The sequence below is a fragment of the Heptranchias perlo genome, chromosome 5 (assembly GCF_035084215.1).
Source record: "Heptranchias perlo isolate sHepPer1 chromosome 5, sHepPer1.hap1, whole genome shotgun sequence".
Classification (NCBI taxonomy): Eukaryota; Metazoa; Chordata; class Chondrichthyes; order Hexanchiformes; family Hexanchidae; genus Heptranchias; species Heptranchias perlo.
In genome coordinates, this window is record NC_090329.1 from 82,167,862 (window position 1) to 82,182,527 (window position 14,666).

At 42.3% G+C, this 14,666-nt stretch overlaps 1 protein-coding gene across 5 annotated transcripts in view; it reads right to left on the minus strand.

Moving 5' to 3' along the window:
- The window catches only part of LOC137321894 (uncharacterized), a 198,143-nt gene that overhangs the window by 170,405 nt on the left and 13,072 nt on the right, over positions 1-14,666 (minus strand). For all 5 annotated transcript variants that reach the window (XM_067984733.1, XM_067984732.1, XM_067984731.1 and 2 more), the window contains one exon: positions 1,339-1,485. In XM_067984733.1, coding sequence (XP_067840834.1) covers positions 1,339-1,485 — 147 coding nt within the window. The remainder of the gene's footprint in view (positions 1-1,338; positions 1,486-14,666) is intronic.

The window sequence follows — 14,666 nt, forward strand, 5'->3', positions numbered from 1 at the left end:
TATGGCTGAGCTTCGACCTCGACTCCACTTTCCCGCTTGATCCCCATATCCCTTGATTCCCCTAGAGTTCTGAATCTTGCTGCATTATTTCTTATTATTTGTCCTGCCTCCTATTTTTGGTGTTATCTGCAAACTTTGAGATTTTGCTTAAAATTTGTTGAAGTCATTAACATACATCAAAAACAGTAGAAGTTCTATGCAAAGTACCAGTTCCTATGTTGCTTCCACCTAGCAGTTCAACAGGTTAACATGGGGTACTTTTGCAATACACCAGTAAGAGAACACATCACTCTCTTTCTAACATTTGGAAATTATGGGGCAATTGATTAGTACATCATTTTCCCTAAAGCAGTAAAAGTACTTCAGGTATTTGTGTATGTGCATACATTGTCCACAACTTTTTGAACTTCCATAATACATGGTGGGGAGAAGAAATTAGCACTGAAACCATTAGCTTTGTTGTGACAGTTTGAAAACTGAGAGCATAATGTAAAAGTACACATATTAAAGAGAACAGATGTGAAACCAACTGTGGGAATGGAAAATTCATTTGCAGAGGTTTTGTAAAATGCAACCTACCTGAAGAATGTACATCTGGTCCAGTTTACATTGGCAAATTTGGTGTTTTCCATGATAGAACCAAACACACCCACTAGTTTTGGTTCAAAGCTAAACACACACCAAGAGTGCTTGGGAATAGTTTCAAGATATTTATTACAGACATGTTTCAATAGTTGCACCTGGAGCACTTTGCTCAATTTTGTACTTTATTTTATTTTAATCTGTAGTTATTACATTTTAGAAAACTAGACTAACAGTTGGCTCCCTTTAGGAAATAGTATTTACATTTAAAATTGCCTATTTTCAGAAGACTGCATCTGACTGTGATTCTGATGTCAGAAGTGCCATTTGTTATGTTTTTATCACTGCAGCATTTTCAAATCTTGGGGTACAAATTTCAGCCAGTATCAAGGACATTTCACAAGTTTTCTGTAGACATTTGAAATGATCAACACCAAAGATTTAATGTAAGGAATCTTACAACACCAGGTTATAGTCCAACAGTTTTATTTGAAAATCACAAGCTTTCGGAGGCTTTCTCCTTCGTCAGGTGTGTGTGGGATTCCTTGAAAGTTACCGCATATATAGTAGGACTATAACCTGGTGTTGTAAGATTCCTTACATTTGTCCACCCCAGTCCATCACCGGCATCTCCACATCAAAGATTTAATGTATAGTAATGTACAGTATTTCACAAATAGCAGCATCTGTGATTTTATTTAATGAATGATATTTTTATTTAGCAGTAGTATTTTACAGGTCCTGGTGTGATCTTACCTCTTTTGGACATCACTGTGTTTTTCTTGACCTGTGAGTAGAGTTTTGTTTTTTGTGCCAGCAAGGGATCAATTTGTGGATTCCCACTCTGGGAGTCAATGCGAGTCTGTTTACCAACTGAGACTGTTTTTTTCAAGAAATCCATGTCTGTAACAGAAAATATGTTTACCCTTAAGGGATAATTGCCCAACTTTGTTTTGAATGGAAAATTATGCGCAACAATTGGCTGAATTTCCAATATGCGGTGCCAGCAGGAGAGGGTCCCTGCCAGCAGGAGAGGGTCCCTGCCAGCAGGAGAGGGTCCCTGCCAGCAGGGCCAAATCAGAAAATTATCCCTTTAATGAAATTATCACGTCCTAATCATTTATGCTGGAAACTTGCCAATGAACACTTTATACAAATCCTGATAGCTTAATGCATAAATGTGTTATATTGTGTGGCACTGAACCATACCAAATAGGAAATCTCATTAGCTGAGCTGAATTGACAATGGGGACACTATAATTTGCCTCAGCATCCTCGGGCTATGGAGAGTTAAAACTGATCAGAATTCCCAGGTCTGGAGTGGCCTGATTGCCCTTGCTGTCAGTACAAATGTATGGATGTTAGTGAAGACAGGGTCAGACTCGGTTGTGAGGCTCTCACTTTGGTGAAAGAGCTTACTGGCACTGTCCTAGATCACACATGAAGAGTTTGAAGTAAGACCTCAGATGAAGCATTAGAAGGATACTGATGCCTCTGAAACTGTACCTCAGCATAAGCCAGTTGCCTCAGCGGTGGAGATGTAAGAAGAGGAAAAAATATTCATTACCTGTAACACTGGTCTAGGTTTTCATCTTCAAAGCTTGAACAAAAGTTGGGAATGCTTTTCAGAAATTTGTGCTCGTGCTGCCCATGGTTTACATAGAGGTCTAATGGTTCCTTTTTAAATTTGAGTGGTCAACTATTCAAAGTCCAGGAGGTCCCAGTAACTCTTTTCCAGGATATAAAAAGAGCTGTTCTGTTTGAAAATCTCTGAGAGAAGGAACTAGTCAGTTTGAAAATCTCAAGAAATAGAAAAAAAATCAGTTTGACACTCCCAAGGCATAGTTTAGATTAGAACAGCAGTAAGAAATTTAAGAAAAGATACACTGCATAATATTAAAAAAGAAATTACAAAGAGTTAGCTTTGTATTTACAGTTGTTATCCTTTTATTATTTTTCCACTCAAAGAATTACATGGAAGGATTACTACTGAAATGTATAATTGCATTATATGATTGTAATTTATTTGTCTTTTGTTAAATAAATTAATTTGATGGTTTTGAACTTAAAATGAGGTCTGGAAGTCTTTTCACACATCAAAGATGAGAGAACCAATGTACACTTAGGATAAATTCAATAGCTAAAAATAATGAACAGACAGGATTTTCTGTTTCATTAGGTGTCAGTCTTGGTTCAGTGCTACGACTCTCAGCTATGAATCAGAGAGGTTATGGGTTCAAGTCCCAATCCAGAGACTTGAACACACAATCTAGTGTAGTACTAATGTAGTGCTTCACTGTTGGCAGGTGCTGTCTTATGGATTAGACGTTAAACCGAGGTCCTGTCTGCCCTCTCAGATGGATGTAAAAAATCTCTTGGCACTATTCGAAGAAGAGCAGGGAGTTCCACCAATATCCTGGCCAATATTTATTTCCCAACCAACTTCACTAAAAAGTAGATTAATTGGTCATTTATCTCATTGCTGTTCGTGGGACTTAGCTGTGTACAAATTGGCTGCCATGTTTCCCTAGATTAAAAAAGTGACTACACTTCAAAAGTACGTTATTGGCTGTGAAGCGTTTTGGGACATCCTGAGGTTGTGAAAGGCACTATAAAAGTCAAGTTCTTCTTTAAGTGATTAATGTGCTGTTATGACATTGGTCTGTCTGCTATTTTAATGGAAGCAGTAAACCATTTATTTAGTTATTATACAAACTGTTGAGCTTTTGTATGCTATTATCAACAGCAAGTCGATCAACATCTAAAAGAGAAGAAACACAAGTCAATGTCTTGGATTTACACTGGCAGAGCAGGGCCCCAGGAATTTCCAGACCATAGAATATGACAGCACAGGAGGAAGCCATTTGGCCCATCACCCATGGCTATTTGGATCCATCTCTAAAAAGCTATCCACTTTAATTCCATTACCCTGCCCTGTTTCCATCCTTTTTAATTTTTCTTTTCAAATGTATATCCACTTCAATTTTAAAAACCACTATGGGCTCTGATTCCATCATTGTTTCTGGTAGGTTATTTCATCCTTCTGTGCAAAAACAAAACTCCTAACCTTTCTTGTAATTTTTTTGGTGATGATCTTAAACTTATGCCCTCTATTTACCAAGTCATCGGCCAATGGAAATAGTTTTGCTCTATTTACCTTAGCAAAATGCTTCATAATTTGGAATGCCTCTATTAAGATCTCCTTCTCTATTTTAATGAAAAGAGCTCCAGTTTCTCTAGTGTCTCCTTATAACTAAACCCTCTTATCCCTGATATCTTCTTGGTAAATCTCTTCTGCACCAAGTAACATGGTGCCCAAGACAATGTGCAGATTTGTAGGACATAAATTTGCAATGAAAGGAATTAAATTAGAATGGGACCTGGGAGTAACAAAAAGCATATCACTTTCAGTGTCTAGGCAACATGCTAAACAATTAAAAAAGTTAATAGAATGTTAGGTTATATAGGAAGAAAAGTAAAATACAAGTCTGCAGAAGTTATGTTAAGGCACTGGTCAGACTTGGGGTATTAGGATAAATCAGTGCTCCTGTGCTTCCAGCTTGGAGCTGTGCTCAAAGGGAGTACAGGTTTGAGACAAAGGGTATTGTCACTTTTTCCATTCCCCGCATAGCACTTCAGTCCCATGAGAAATTTAGTGATCTGACGAGGATGGAGAAGGTAAGTCATGACATATGCTTCTGCCAGGGCACATTGCACATTAGCATAGAGCAACTGAAAGCTGGGAGTCCTCACCATTCCCATGCAAACATTGGCACCTTCCCTTCATACAGGGACATGAATTCCATTGGTCTCATTTGAATGTCCACTAGCTGCAGGTATAGGTCACTACTTGAAACACTCAATTATTCTCATCACCAATTAAGATACTATGGAGACCTGTCGCAAAGGAGGCCAGTGGTGACGAAAAGGTGGGAGGGCCAATGTGAGTGGAGGGTTAATCATCCTATTCTGAATTAACAGGCTTGGTCCTCAGAAAGCTAAATAACTAGGAAACCCTCGTTACAACTCTGTGAATTAATCATCAAGTGAGTGCTTATAGTTCTTGTGGCCATGTGATACATTATATTGTTCTCATGTAGCAATGCCATAAATCCCTCTACCTGCTGAGGAAATGTAAGCGATGAAGCAGATGACGAGGATGAGGATACAGAACTAACCAGCCCCACAAACTCACAAACATCTATCAAGCCCTTCACTCTGCTCTAATATATTTAATGTGACAGGTATCAGTACAGATCAAAGCACATGGGTGCCTGCAGATAGCTCAGTTCAAGGGGTTTCTGAGTGAAGCACAGGGTGTCAAGATGAGGACATTTTGGATGAGACAATGGCTGAAGATTGAAGACTCGGGCAACATCTATCGATGGCTGAGGATTCAATGGATCTTGAGTTCACTGGCCCTGTTTTTAAAAGGAAGAAGCTGAGTGTCAAGAACATGTGGAAGCTCTGTGGGTAGACTCCCATAATGTCCAGGAATTGTTAGGGCAGGTAGGGGAGTCCGTTGCTGATGTTTCCTCTCCTAATAGGGAAGGCTTCCAGTCATTGCAGGCCACCCCGTGAGGAGTCACAAGTATGCCTATGGGGGACAGAGGGCAAGAACGGGTACCCCAGGTGATGAAGCTGTCTCTCAGGGCTGTGAGACATGTGTGAGCTCCTTCACATCCATGCAGAGTTTCCATGAAGGAGGTATCCTCCCATGGGGCTTGGCAACAACTATGAAACAGCAGCCAGAAACTAGTTCTCAGCAGGACCAGGTTTCAACGAGAAGCTTGCCATCAGCACTTCTTGAGAATCCTCTTGACAGTAGCAGTCAGCCAGTTCTCTCACTCCTGACATTAGGGGGGAACCAAGAAGGGGCACGAGATTATGAGCTCGATATAGATCACTGAAAAGCACAAGGGGGAAGCACCATGATAGTCAATAGGAGCAGGGCCAAAATGGCAAAATGATTGATTTGTCTGCACTAATAAATGATGTAGCATTTTTGGACATTCAAATCATTACAATTTCAGACTGTTTTGATAGCAATCTTTATGAGGAATGGTATAACGAATCACATATATGAGGGTCTCACAGGTTCAGGGATGTAAACCATTTCATATTTAGTGGAGGATCGTTTGTACATTCATAAGTGCATTTTATTAGCATGTAATGCCTAGAACTCAGCCGCAATGGTCTCTGATCAGACGATTTTAGATGTTCTTGGCAGCTGAAGGGGGTTGTTAATCTCCATGAATAGCATCTATGATAACTTTGTCTACTGACTGGGCTCTTCCATCTGGCATTTCTTTGGTGAGATTCCTGAATACAGCAAATCACAGTTATTCTAGAGACTACTGAAGGGAGTACTGCAAGGTTCCTACTGATTTGTGCTCAATTATAACTCCCACCACCAGGGGGGAGCCCACCACCGCAGAGGAGGGAAATGTGGCAGTGCTGGGCTGGGAGATCCACCGCGCAGGAGGGAAATGTGGCAATGCTGCACAGGGAGATCCACTGTGCAGGAAGGAAATGTGTCAGCGCTACACTGGGAGATCCACTGCAGAGGAGGGGAATGTGGCAATGCTGCACTGGGAGATCCACCGTGCAGGAGGGAAACGTGGCAGTGCTGCACAGGGAGATCCACTGTGCAGGAAGGAAATGTGTCAGTGCTACACTGGGAGATCCACTGCAGCATGCCGGAGATGCTCTTAAAGAGGGCCAAGGAGCACTGACAATTTTGGAAACTTTTGTACTGAAGGCCTCGGATTGGAATGAGGACCTACCACCACCCTTTTTATGGTAGTCCCTGAGTTTGGTGCACAGTATCATGGAATCATAGAAAGGTTACAGCACGGAAGGAGGCCATTCGGCCCATCGAGTCCGTGCCGGCTCCATGCAAGAGCAATCCAGCTAGTCCCACTCACCTGCCTTATTCCCGTAGCCCTGAATTTTTTTTCCTTTCAAGTACACATCCAGTTCCCTTTTGAAGGCCACGATTGAATCTGCCTCCACCACCCCATCCCTGGCAGTGCATTCCAGATCCTAACCACTCGCTGCGTAAAAATGTTTTTCCTCATGTCACCTTTGGTTCTTTTGACAATCACCTTAAATCTGAGTCCTCTGGTTATTGACCCTTCTGCCAATAGGAACAGTTTCTCTCTATCTACTCTGTCTAGACCCTTCATGATTTTAAAAACCTCTATCAAATTTCCTCTCAACCTTCTCTATTCCAAGGAGAACAACCCCAGCTTCTCCAGTCTATCCACGTAACTAAAGTCCCTCATCCCTGGAATCATTCTAGTAAATCTCTTCTGCACCCTCTCGAAGGCCTTCACATCTTTCCTAAAGTGTGGTGCCCAGAACGGGACACAGTGGTGGCACGAAAGTGGTAGTTGGTCAGGAATCCGAGCCGAGCCTCCCCATCAACAGCCTGAATCATAAGTCATCGATTAGTAAGTCTGACTTATAAGTAATTAAATAGCGTGACTCATAAGTAACTGATTCAAAAGTGCGAACAACATGAGCAGGGGTCAAAAACTGTTAGCACTGCTGAGCCTCACACAGCAATGGACTGATGTTTTTCAGACCTACGGAGTTCAGATTTCTTTGCAATGTTGTTTTCCCCAAGTCATGGGTGAGATGGGTGAGATCCTAAATGAATATTTCACATCGGTATTTACGGTTGAGAAAGGCATGGATGTTAGGGAACTTGGGGAAATAAATAGTGATGTCTTGAGGAGTGTACAGATTACAGAGAGGGAGGTGCTGGAAATCTTAACGCGCATCAAAGTAGATAAATCTCCGGGACCTGATGAAATGTATCCCAGGACGTTATGGGAGGTTAGGGAGGAAATTGCGGGTCCCCTAACAGAGATATTTGAATCATCGACAGCTACAGGTGAGGTGCCTGAAGATTGGAGGGTAGCAAATGTTGTGCCTTTGTTTAAGAAGGGCGGCAGGGAAAAGCCTGGGAACTACAAACTGGTGAGCCTGACATCTGTAGTGGGTAAGTTGTTAGAGGGTATTCTGAGAGATAGGATCTACAGGCATTTGGAGAGGCAGGGACTGATTAGGAACAGTCAGCATGGTTTTGTGAGAGGAAAATCATGTCTCACAAATTTGATTGAGTTTTTTGAAGGGGTAACCAAGAAGATAGATGAGGGCTGTGCAGTAGACGTGGTCTACATGGACTTTAGCAAAGCCTTTGACAAGGTACCGCATGGTAGGTTGTTACATAAGGTTAAATCTCACAGGATCCAAGGTGAGGTAGCCAATTGGATACAAAATTGGATTGACGACAGAAGACAGAGGGTGGTTGTAGAGGGTTGTTTTTCAAACTGGAGGCCTGTGACCAGTGGTGTGCCTCAGGGATCGGTGCTGGGTCCACTGTTATTTGTTATTTATATTAATGATTTGGATGAGAATTTAGGAGGCATGGTTAGTAAGTTTGCAGATGACACCAAGATTGGTGGCATTGTGGACAGTGAAGAAGGTTATCTAGGATTGCAACGGGATCTTGATAAATTGGGCCAGTGGGCCGATGAATGGCAGATGGAGCTTAATTTAGATAAATGTGAGGTGATGCATTTGGGTAGATCGAATCGGGCCAGGACCTACTCCGTTAATGGTAGGGCGTTGGGGAGAGTTATAGAACAAAGAGATCTAGGAGTACAGGTTCATAGCTCCTTGAAAGTGGAGTCACAGGTGGATAGGGTGGTGAAGAAGGCATTCATCATGCTTGGTTTCATTGGTCAGAACATTGAATACAGGAGTTGGGATGTCTTGTTGAAGTTGTACAAGACATTAGTAAGGCCATACTTGGAATACTGTGTACAGTTCTGGTCACCCTATTATAGAAAGGATATTATTAAACTAGAAAGAGTGGAGAAAAGATGCTACCGGGACTTGATGGTTTGACTTATAGGGAGAGGTTGGATAGACTGAGACTTTTTACCCTGGAGAGTAGGAGGTTTAGGGGTGATCTTATAGAAGTCTATAAAATAATGAGGGGCATAGATAAGGTAGATAGTCAAAATCTTTTCCCAAAGGTAGGGGAGTCTATAACGAGGGGGCATAGATTTAAGGTGAGAGGGGAGAGATACAAAAGGGTCCAGAGGGGCAATTTTTTCACTCAAAGGTTGGTGAGTGTCTGGAACGAGCTGCCAGAGGCAGTAGTAGAGGCGGGTACAATTTTGTCTTTTAAAAAGCATTTGGACAGTTACATGGGTAAGATGGGTATAGAGGGATATGGGCCAAGTGCAGGCAATTGGGACTAGCTTAGTGGTATAAACTGGGCGACATGGACATGTTGGGCCGAAGGGCCTGTTTCCATGTTGTAAAGTTCTCTGATTCTATGATTCTATGATTTATCATCACCTGTGCACATCTCGTGAGTGCATTACCCAGTTATGTGGTGCAACTTTAGAAGGTTTTTTGATTGTGCATGCACTAGTGGCGCAGGCCCCTTAACTTATTTTTTTGGGTTTTTTTAAGAGCACAGAACAGTATATTTTAAGATAGTTATGTATTTAGTCAAAGAGACCAAAGCCCATGTCTTCATCTGTTTCTTCAGACAATTCGTTCTTCTCCTCTTCCTTTTCTTCAGCGGCAGCTGGTGCAGTAGGAGCAGCTCCACCTCTAGCACCAGCAGCTACAGCACCTCCAGCTGGGACACTTGCAAACTTGGCATTGACATCATCCACATTCTTATTGTGTAGTGAATAAGGAGATAGCCCACACCGTCCATATTGGAGCGATCAATATCCATGTAGAATGACGTTAATAATCAAAACAGTAGAGCACAATTCATAAGAAGTCTTGCTCAAACTGTGCCGTGCTCTGCTCAGACGGCACCTTGAATATTGTGTCTGGTTCTGGTCCCTGAGACATTCAAGCCCTGGAGTCAGTTTGAAGAAAGGTCACAAGGCTGATCTTGAATCAGAGGAAAGCGGTGTAAGAAACACTGAAGAAATTTGGGTTTTCAGTCTTGAAAGCAGGCAGTTGATCTTATCGAAGTATGTAAGATAATAAGCAGTAATGGAAATATAGAGGCAGAAAAGCATTTAAAAATTAAACCACGAGAGTAGGGCAAAGGGATGCAGGTTCAAACTAGTAAAAGGCAAATTTAGGGCTGATATTGGGAAATTCTTTTCACAAAGTGTGATCAACACATAGAATGGACTAATGCTTAGTGTAGTATGGGTGAAAATTCTGGAATTATATAAGAAACGGTTGGATTTTCTAATGGGGAATTGTAAGGATTTGTACCAAGAGCTCACTTCTCCCTTCAAAAATATCTGAATTCACCACACCAAAAGTTGCACTTTTGTGTACTTCAGTTTTTTTTTTCTAAAGAGTACCTATATGATACTTCAGAACCATGACATGGAATGATCCGCTATGAACTCAACAATTGAGATCCAATGCAGGCTTCACTATAGACGGGCATGTGAGCAGCATTTTTCAATTGTCAAATTATCATCCCCAGAAAAACTATTTTTGAATAAGAAAAATTGAGGATCTTCTGAAGAAACATTTGACTCATCACAGGCTGAGTGTGCAGAGACAATGAAGGAGGTACCTTCTGCAACTGGTGTTTCAACTCTCGTGTTTCACTTTTCAGATGTGAGGTTGAGCTAAAGATAAATATCATTAAACAAGCACCAAGACCTAGCTTGGCTGGTGGTGAGAAGGGCCCTTCCCGTCAGATCCTTCATGCACTCCCGGACTCTCAGCGCCACCGCGCGCTGTCCCAGAGGAGGCTGCGGTGGAGACGAGACCGTCACCCATCTCCTTATGGAATGTGCCTTTGCAAAGAAGGTCTGGAGAGAGATGCAGTGGTATCTGTCCAGGTTCGTCCCGAGCAGTTCCGTAACACAGGTTTCTGTGCTCTACGGGCTGTTCCCGGGGACGCACACTGAGACGGACATCGGCTGCTGCTGGAAGACCATCAACTCGGTGAAAGACGCCCTTTGGTCTGCCCGAAACTTGCTGGTCTTCCAGCACAAGGAGCTGTCCTCGACCGAGTGTTGCAGACTGGCACATTCCAAGGTCCAGGACTACGTGCTGAGGGATGCACTGAGGATGGGTGCGGCCGCCGCAAAGGCCCTGTGGGGAAAGGCAACCGTTTAGAGCCTTCCCGCCATTGTAAACCGAGGGGCTGCAATCAGGGAAAAACCCCCTCGGGCAGAATGTAAAATTCAAATTGCTGTAATGTACCTGTAATGAATCTGAAATGGACCAGAAATGAATCTGTAAGCAATAATCTGTGTTTGAGTATGATGCAATGAGACACCCTAGAGTGTCATGAACTGCAATGATATCCAATGTTTTCATTGTACTGCACTTAACGTAACCTGCAAATTGTATAATCTGTATTGTGTACGTTTGGAAAGTGACATGACAACTGTTTTGTATGTACTGCTGCAAATTTTTATGAATAAAGTATATTTTTTGGAAAAAAATAAATAAATATCATTAAACTGTACAATCATGTGCTTTGGACTTGGTTTAGCAAACATTACATTTCAATCCATATGCTCTGTTAGATTAGTTTAATTTCATTTTCTGTTTATTTAAGGAAATGTGTCCCTCCCTTATCTTACTTTGAATTTAAACTGTTTTTTTAACACAGTTTGCACAAACAAAGTACTCATCCAGGAGACTCTGCTAATGCTCCTTCCTTTGAAATTTTGCCAGGAATGCTGTCTTGTGACTTCTGAATTGGATTTTATAATAATTCAGCCCAGGCTGTTTTCTCCATCTAATATTTCCCAAGCTGTCTTGAGGACAAGGATTCATTCTATGTACAGATCTGAAGGCTGTGGTCACTTTTCGGTATCTTGCCCAGGTAGCCATTCTTCATTCATTACTGCAGATTAATCCTATCCTGCACTAAGTTCTATTAGTTGATCACCTCTGTCCTCGCCATCCTCTTCTAGTTCTCTATTCCCCAACCCATCAGATTCAAATTAATACTGTGGCTACAAGAGCAGGTCAGAGGCTGGGTATTCTGCAATGAGTGACTCACCTCCTGACTCCCCAAAGCCTTTCCACCACCTACAAGGCACAAGTCAGGAGTGTGATGGAATACTCTCCACTTGCCTGGATGAATGCAGCTACAACAACACTCAAGAAGCTCGACACCATCTAGGACGAAGCAACCCGATTGATTTGCACCCCATCCACCACCCTAAACATTCACTCCCTTCACCACTGGCGGAATGTGGCTGCAGTGTGTACCATCTACAGGATGCACTGCAGCAACTCGCCAAGGCTTCTTCGACAGCACCTCCCAAACCCGCGACCTCTACCACCTAGAAGGACAAGGGCGGCAGGCACATGGGAACAACACCACCTGCATGTTCCCCTTCAAGTCACACACCATCCCGACTTGGAAATATATCACCGTTCCTTCATCGTCGCTGGGTCAAAATCCTGGAACTCTCTACCTAACCGCACTGTGGGAGAACCTTCACCACACGGACTGCAGCTGTTCAAGAAGGCGGCTCACCACCACCTTCTCCAGGGCAATTAGGGATGGGCAATAAATGCTGGCCTTGCCAGCGCCGCCCACATCCCATGAATGAATTTAAAAATTCCTTGTCCCCTTCTACAAATCCCCCAACAGCCTTGTCGCTCACCACTATAACCCTTCCAGCCATACATGCTGATGTATGCCCTCTGCTCTTCTAATTCTCCTCTTTTTTCATCCCCCACTCCACTCCACTTTCAATCCTAGAGCCTTTAGCCATATTGTCCCACATTCTGGAATGCTATCCCTAAAACCCTCAATCTGCTACCAAACTTTCCTCCTTCACAAGCCTCTCAAAACATATCTCTTTGACCCAGCCGTTATCATCTCTCCTATACCTGCTCTTAGATAGAAAGAACTTGCATTTATATAGCACCTTTCATGACCACAGGACGTCCTAAAATGCTTTACAGCCAATGAAGACTTTGTAAGTGTAGACACTGTTGTCATGTAGGAAACGCGGCAGCCAATTTACATACAGAAAGATCTCACAAACAGCAGCAAGATGAAGACTAAATAATCTGTTTTAGTGATGTTGGTTTAGGGATAAATATTAGCCAGGACAACAGCCCAGCTCTTCTTCAAATAATGCCGTGGGATCTTTTACGTCCGCCCAAGAAGGCAGAAAGGGCCTTGGTTTAACGTCTCATCTGAAAGACAGCACTGCCAATAGTGCAGCACTCCCTCGGTACTGCACTGGGGTGTGAGCCCAGATTTTGTGCTCAAGTCTCTGGAGTGGGGCTCAAACCCACAACCTTCTGACTCAGAGGCGAGTATGCTACCACTGAGCCACGGCTGACACTCAATGTCCAGTTTCACCTCCATGAAGTGCATACGACTTGATATTCCATTAAAGGAGCTAGATAAATGCAAATTGCTGTTTTTGCTGCTGTGAACTGTGCGAGTCCTCACCCAACATCCACACAACAACAGAAACAATAACTTTCATTCTTATAGCACTCCTCATGTTAGATACATCTCAGAGGATATTGGTGCAGTGGAAGATGCCTGTAGTAATGAATAAATGACTGGAGGTGATTGTTGAGGTAGAGTGACCATGGAGGGATTTGAAGGTGAGAGTGGATCGTGGAGGGAATGGGGGTACAGGCTTTGGTGTGATGGAGCATGCGGGCTGTGACATTGTGGATATACTGTGGAGGGTAGAATATGCATTTTCCAAAAAGAGTCAAGGATAGTAATCTTGGTTAACTTTTCCCTTCTGTAGCCATTTGGAGCACCAGTGCTGAACAGACCAGGAATCAACCTGACTGTATAGCTTAGATCCACTCTGGGTGGTATATTTACCTACTAAGCTAGCAGGACAGTCTGTTTTCCAGCACTTGTGAGGCATGGTAGTGTTAGAAAATGGAACATTTTTTTTATTTTTCTCATAGTAAGAACAGAAGAAAGAATGGAACAAAAAAATCATTTAGCTAACCAATCTCATTCTCTCTACAGGCTGTACAATATGTAAAAAAGCTGTTGAGGTTAGGTCAATTGAAAATTTCCCATAACTGCAGTTGATAGACTTTTGTTAGGCAAGGGTATTAAGGGTTAAAGAACCAAGGCAGGTAGATGGAGTTAAGATTCAGATCAGCCATGATCTAATTGAATGGCAGAACAGGCTCGAGGGGCTGAATGACCTACTCCTGTTCATATGGTCCTAATTTTCCCTTCTCAATCTCCTAAGAGAAGAGGCTGAACATCAGTAGAATGTTTATGAAGACAAAACTCTTGCCTTTTCTCCCTTACCCGAAGGAAATCTACTGAAACTTCTGGATATTAGTCTAACATTACAACCTACATTATTCAGCTCTGAACAATTATATTCTACAGATGATATTTCCATGCTCCCAGAAGCATAGGAATCATCATGTCCTGTAGTAAATTTGATCACGGATTTTGCACATTTCTGCATTGTTCAGCAATCAGGGGGCTGAATGAACAGCTCAGCAATGAATGAGAAGAGTATGTATTTATCATATTAAAACAAGTATTGTGCACAAAATCAAGACAAAGGTGCATCCTTGGTTATTAATAAGTTTGAATTGTTGCCATGGGATTTATAGTAGGCTTGATTTTTTTCAAATTTATCATTTTTGTCAGCTTAAGAATGCAAAAGTAATTGTTGTAAATGGCCCACCAAACGAAACATTTCATGTAAGTTTGAAGATAATTTTCAGTCGAAAGGAATTTGTCTTCACAACTATTCTAAATCAAACAGGCTATAAACTATACTCTAATCATTAGTGTCAATGTTGAACCAATTCTAACGTCACAGTGTAGCCGGAATGAAAGCAGGCATAAGAACATAAGAAATAGGAGCAGGACTGTCATACGAGGAGAGATTGGGTCGACTTAGCCTGAATTCACTCGAATTTAGAAGAATGAGAGGGGAATCTCATTGAAACATATAAATTCTGACAGGGCTAGACAGTCAGGATGCAGAGAGAATGTTTCCCCTGGCTGGGGGTCCAGAACGAGGGGTCACAGTCTCAGGATACGGGGTAAGACATTTAGGACTGAGATGGGGAGAAATTTCTTCACT